This window comes from Oratosquilla oratoria, chromosome 13 (assembly GCF_046742065.1).
Source record: "Oratosquilla oratoria isolate Oo_2021 chromosome 13, ASM4674206v1, whole genome shotgun sequence".
NCBI lineage: Eukaryota > Metazoa > Arthropoda > Malacostraca > Stomatopoda > Squillidae > Oratosquilla > Oratosquilla oratoria.
Genome location: NC_134789.1, coordinates 42,689,954 through 42,696,739, shown reverse-complemented (window position 1 = coordinate 42,696,739; position 6,786 = coordinate 42,689,954). Strand labels below are relative to the sequence as shown.

The 6,786-nt window shown below is 37.8% G+C and overlaps 1 protein-coding gene across 10 annotated transcripts in view; it reads right to left on the bottom strand.

Annotated features, from left to right (window-relative positions):
- Window positions 1-6,136, bottom strand: part of LOC143032405 (phosphatidylserine synthase 2-like) — a 120,767-nt gene extending 114,631 nt beyond the window's left edge. For all 10 annotated transcript variants that reach the window (XM_076197130.1, XM_076197131.1, XM_076197136.1 and 7 more), the window contains exons 1-2: window positions 6,038-6,136; window positions 2,540-2,695 (exon numbers count right to left, since the gene is read on the bottom strand). In XM_076197130.1, coding sequence (XP_076053245.1) covers window positions 2,540-2,694 — 155 coding nt within the window. In that variant the 5' untranslated portion in view covers window position 2,695; window positions 6,038-6,136. The remainder of the gene's footprint in view (window positions 1-2,539; window positions 2,696-6,037) is intronic.
- Window positions 6,137-6,786: the final 650 nt, after the last annotated feature.

The following is a 6,786-nucleotide window of genomic DNA, read 5'->3' as shown; positions in this document are numbered from 1 at the left end:
GGGTCTTCTGCAAGAGAACCTAGACAATGGATTGATCATCCCCCCCTTAAGAGAGCATGGTAAAATTAATTTCATGGAAAAACAGTATAACACAATGTCACCAAGAACACATTTATCATGTACATTGAGTTACCTGTACACAAGTAAGTACAGTATGCTGGATTTATGGTCATGTTACTGTTAATTTTGCTCCCAAGTCCATATGGACCTCCACCTGACTGAAACTACTGACAATCCCAATCAATTGACCATGGGTCTTCACTGTTAAATAGAGGCTCTAGTGTGCATGAAGAGTGCAATTCCACCCACAAAGTGCAGGCCTTTTTGTTCACAAAGTTCATGGTAATACACAAAAACCTAACATTATGGACAAGTGTGTCACATTTGCAGTCAAATTCAAAATCGCAATTAACCAGAATGCCTTTCTTACAATCTCAATTCAACTACATTTATTCTCCCATGTTCACAGGCTGTCCGCGCCGTTCTCTGTCCATACGAGACTAATCCTGTTTGCAACTGGCAGTTGCTGAAGAGTTTATCTTTTTGAAAGACCTATCCTGTTGTCATTTAGACGATCTGGCAATGGATGGACCGATTATGGAAAATTAACTTGATGCATATACGGTATACATTGTAAACACCTTCATTTGTTCAGTTGTGCACCTGGACGAAATATAGCAATAGAAAATTGTAAATTATAATACATGAACGTAATATGCGATCTTCTTGGCGGAAATAAAAATAAAAAATAACTTGCCACAAGCAAATATACTAACGAACGAAGTCGCTAGCATAGGATCGGGACGCCACCTTCTCTGTCAAGTGTTTGTCGTCTGTCCAGACTAGTTGAAATGTCAGTTACAAGGCGTACGGCCTCGGTACTTCCGGCAGTACCTCGCGAGGTACATATTCTTGAAGGAATGCTATGGAGCTGAAATTCATGCATTCATTCAAGCTGCAAGAACCCTATATACCCCGCAATCAGAGTGGTTGAACAGTCCGACGTCGCTCACGACGACGACGACGAGGACGATCCGGATGACCTATAAATGGCAGGTACCGATTTATTAAACATAGGTTAGGTTATACGAATTTCTCCTTTCATTTCTTCGACGTCGGCATCTATCATAATAAACACAGCGTACCATTCGTCCGGCGCGACTTCGTTACTTACGAAATCTGTTTAAGCAACTTTTTTGTTTTTTATTTCCGCCGAGAAAATTGCATATTGCGTTGATACATTATAATCAACAAAATTAATAATTAATTTTCTATTGCTATATCGCGTCCAGGCGCAAAACTGAACATTTACTATCACAACTTTTACTTGATCTGGCTGCCACCTGGTGATTTTACTAAGCCAAGGAAATTCCCTATTTAAATAACTTGGTTAAACACAACTTGACTGATCCGTCCAGTTATAGATTTATATTTTTGTTCTGGTTACCACAATGTAATATTATTCAATCAGAGAAGACCTCTTGGGAGCAAAAGGTCACACTAGTTATAGCCAATGATAGGAACTCGTATGGAGTGGTTATGGTAGGATGATCTTCGAGAAGGTCATCTCCCTCTTAGTCTTACCCATATCCAGAGCCCATCCAATCTCACTTCTATCCAGATGTGCACTTCCCTACATCTGGTTCCTGGACAAAGACTATGATCTATCAATTTTTGCTACAGTACCACATCTTTATATGAAAAGATGACAACTGGTGATTGCTTCTCTACTAATCCTACCACTCTGAAAGAAATCCTCACACCCACAATACCAACAGCAGTCCAACATTTCTTCCCACAGATCTATGGGAAGCCCTGGGATCACCATAAACAGCCATAGTGCCACAGTTTCCAATCAACTAAACACTCATTTGGTTTAGAATGTGGCCGCAGAAGTATCAAATTACCCAAATGGCATTACAACAGGCTTTGTGTGGAAATGGTGTGCCCTATGCATTACTGGTAATTCAATTCATACTATACTTTCCAAGAATATGACCAAATAATGGAACGTAATAATTTGATTTCAAGTTTCACTCAGTGGAAAACTCAAGTCCCTCAGTGGCTGACAACAGTTCCTGGACCCTCCTAAAGATTTCTCTGGGAATAAACTTTTTACAGTTTCCTGAGGTATACTGGCATGGGACTGATCCTGTATCACCTGCCGAAAGTGGGCGAAGGATAGGGGCAATTTAAGACAAAGTTGGAGATAAGAGTAAGATATCTTGGGCCCAGATGCACCTCCTGATTGAGGCGAGGGGTGTAAAGTGGCCCATACACGATCAATTATATTGCGCAATTTCATTGTCAATACTCTGAACTGACAATGAAATTACGCAATATAATTGATCGTGTATGGGCCGATTAAGATGTTTTGAAAATGGGCAGCTGTGCTGTCCTTCTTGCAAGGCCATCATATGCAGGTAACTGTCACTGGTCCCACATAAGACCCACAAGCTTAAAGAGTACATTGATATACACTTACTAGTACAAAGGGTACTACAAGATAGTCTACAATTAGATTCGATGAAATACTTACCAGAAATATGTCATTGTGCCATCATCGAAAAAACCCTTTTCTGCCATCTTTTCACTATGCCAATCATGAACTGGTGCATTGCCAATTGGTGACGAGTCGGGGGAGGATTGTTTTCTCCCCGAAAAACTATGTCTTCTTCTTTCCCAAACCTCCATCCTGTCAAAATTCAAAGAAATACTATTAATATACATAAATTAGACTGTAATCACTAGATACCCTTCACAAGAACCCAGCAGAATCTAGCAAGATGGTAATACACACCTGCCAGACAAATCTTTGTTGTGACCCCAAGCCTGGTCCATTAACCTCAATCTTATGTCAATAGGGTTTAGGCTTATATTTCTGAATGGTTAAGTTCAGTGGAGTACTAAGATTTATGTGTGCACAGGAAATAATGTATGACATTACTTGCAATCCCTCACTTAACATCCACTTAACAATCCCTCACAACTGTTGAGTATATCTTCAAGTTTTCTTAAATTCTATATTAATATTTAAAATAGTCTTAATAGTATTAGTAGTTTTCTTGTTTAGGAAACAAAACTGTCAGAATTTTTTTTTTTTGTATTTTGTACTATAGCTCCTCAGGGTACTTTGTTATACACCTTTTTGGTCCTCTAATGATGGCTTTGTAAATACTCTGCATTTTTTTGCCAGCTAGTAGTTTTAGGGGCATATTGTATACCTAATCATATAGTTTCACTAATTTATGGGTCTATAGTAATAACAGCATAACATTGAAGACCAAGATAGGCATTACACAAGTTTACAATATAATTACAAAAATTAGCTTCCTCAGTAAATTGAGGTCAAAATATGAAGAGAAAAAGTGGTACATTCATATTCTACAGTTACATATTATATATACCAAATGCTTTTCCCCCTTACAAGGTACAAGGGAGGTAGAAAAAAATAAATAAATAAAATAAAAATAAAAAATAAAATCCACTCCCACCCATTTCATTCCCACATACTCCACTCCCATTCACCCACCTCCCTCCCTCCCTCTTTTCTTGGTTTCTCCTGGATGATGGTAGCTAGGTCAATATGAAAATGGAATTCCTGATATTTGAGCTGAAGTAGTTCTCATGGGATGGAAAAAGTCGCTATGAGTATAATGCAATTTGATTTATCCATCTAGCTGTCCTAGTTCTCGAGATATTGCATTTTGAATGGAATTAAATCGGGCCTATTTTGTCCGAGGAAATCGGGCCGAAACGTGCGGTCTGACTGATCGCCGATCAAACGTAAACAATGACGGTTTTTACTGACAGGCACAATTTTATATAAAAAATTAGCATATGGTTGCATTATTTGACCTATTTTCTATAAGATGTGTGATTTCCATGTAATTTGATCATATAATTACGTTTTTATCCTCTGCAAAATTACCCACCACAGCTACGAATACCGTAAAATTACATGAAAATCACACATTTTAAAGAAAATAATTTGAATAATTCAATTATATGCAAGGTATTACGCTAATAACCCAATAGTAACAAACTTAATAGTGTAGTTTGATCCATACCACCAGTGATCATAGATAGCGGGCAGGACGAATCGTAGCTGTGGTCCGTAATATTACGGAGGATGAAAACGTAACTTCTCTTCGATCAAATTACATGAAAATCACACATTTTAAAGGAAATATTTAAAATAATTCAACTATAAGTCTATTACACTAATAACATAATAGTAAGAAACTTAATAGAGTGAAGTTTGGTCCATATCACCAGTGATAGATAAGATGGCGGGATGGATGTTGATGTTGTTATCCGATAATCCGACCCGATAGAAAAAAAAAACTAATTTAAACAACCAATTTCTCAGCTCTACCGTAACATACTGACTTTATTTTGGTATTAGAATAATCCACGATACTAGTAGTTTTGGTTCATTATGGTCAGTTGCCCGCACGATAAATTTATTAGCTCATTTTTTACGTTGAAACATATACCAATTTTTGATCTACTGCTGAATGCAGGCCGCCATGTTTATCTAATGTTTTTATTGACCGACATGTAACTGATGATGTGAATGTTTGAAATTTATTACGATCGTAGTAAATACACTCACACAACATTTTTATTAATTAAATTTCCCGCGGTATGTAAATTTGGCCGTTTGAACGGCGTGCGCATAAAATGACGCGCTATTGTGCTCGTCATCGACGGTGGCGCCTCTGGTGGTGTTTGACCTACCTATTGATGGGTCATCCCTGCATCTTGCCCACTGCCTTGGGTCAGAAGCAATGCAGCAAGACACAGCATATCCACAGCAAGGCCACTTCATTTAATTTGGCGACCCCCCACTCTATCCCCTCATGCAGAAAAAGACAGAAATCTCTTTGGGTTGCGTCAAAATATAATTTACACACAACCACTCCCTAACATCCCCTTATCCCACACTCCTTTCCATGCATCACAGCATCATCCATACACAACCATTCTCCACTCAACCCTATCTTGTCTTCTCCCTTCCTCATCAAACATCCCCCTCTTTCTCGACGCCCCTTTTACACCATCCATCCATCTCATCCTTGGTTACCCCCTCATGTTCACTCCATCCACCTCTGTATTCCATCACCTTTTACTAATCTTTCTTCACTCATTCTTTCCATATGTCTAAACTAACCCAATACTTTCAACAACACTATCTCCTAACTCCTTTTCCACCCCCACTCTCCACCTCATTGCCTTTTTTTCTCCACTATACCCAGCCTAGTAATCTCTACCATACTTCTCATTTTATCTCAAATCCATTTAAACTCTTCCTCTCATGTTCCATATTTCCACCCAGTTTTCTAGTTACAAAAATAAAATGCAAGCAAGTCAACTGAATAAATGTTGAACAATATTCCTCCTATACTCATCTATACTGTAACCATAGAATCTTATAGTTAAAGCAAAGCCAGTACTACAAGACAAAACAGAGAATACCTGAAAAAAATTACCGACTAAAGTTATATTCTCTTGCAGGTTCTCGGTATTTGCCTACCAGATCCAGTACTACACCTTGAAAGTTTGCCGAATAGAAAGTGCACCTTACAATTTCGGTTACCCGCCTGCTGTTATTAGCTTAAATATGCAACATATTCAGTATCACTTTAACTATTTCTTTACGGACTAAAAACATCAGATCATCAACCACTTGTAATTTGTTTTTTCGTATTACCTACAACTGGGTGTCTTACCAACAGGTACCCCAATTATTTGCACAACCTTCCCCTTTATGTTCACGCAGAGAACTGATAAGATCTTGAAGTAAATACAACGTTTCTTGAATCATCATATTTATCATCTGAAACGTCCTCTTCCTCATCGGTTCATTTCATAGCGGTTAACCTTATGTCAAGCAAGTTTTTACTTATCTTTTCCCTCATCACTAAACCCATGCCGTATAATATTCATTTCTAATACAGGAAACATCAGTCATTAAAAAAATATCATTATCAGAACAAAGTACTGTGGAAATACAAGATTTTTCGGCACGAACCTCGCGTCCTCTCACCTCTCTCGTGTTCCTTCTCATACTAAACACGGGGCGGTGCGTTCCGCCTGTCGATCCGTCGTCTGTTGATAACACCGTGTCGTCTGCTAGAGATTTAAAGGGATAGAAACTATAAAAACCGGGAAATAACCTTTACATCTTGTTTAGATAAACAAATCATACTGGAAGTACTTACATATATACTGACGATTTTCAAATTTAATTCTTCATTTTCAGAACATGTCCTTGATATTGAAATAAATATATTCTCCCAATACATCAAATATCTGGTAATAAATGGAAGCTCGGTAATGAAATATAAGATTAGCTACCAACTGTGCTGTAAACAGCATGAGTAATAAGTGTCAAATACCCTTTCCAGTTTGATCACAACGAAATACACAAATTATGTGTATATTTACGCGCTATATGTGTATATATTATGCGCGCCATAATATCTAATTGCTCACCTTGGCTTTCAGATTTCAGCTGACCGTTACATTATCCCGTCTCCTGTAATCATCTGTGTACAAAATGACATCATCCTTGTTTATCAAGTCACTTGATTACAGGTTTATACTCATTACTAGAGCAAGAATTTTAGATTTACTAGACTTCTTTAAGAAAAGAACGATTCATCTATCTACTGAGTCGTTTTTTAAATTCCAAAATAAACCACTGTTCAATGGTCTGTTTTGAACTCTTACATGGTCAAGGTGTACAGATCACATTTCCAACAACTGTATAATAGATCA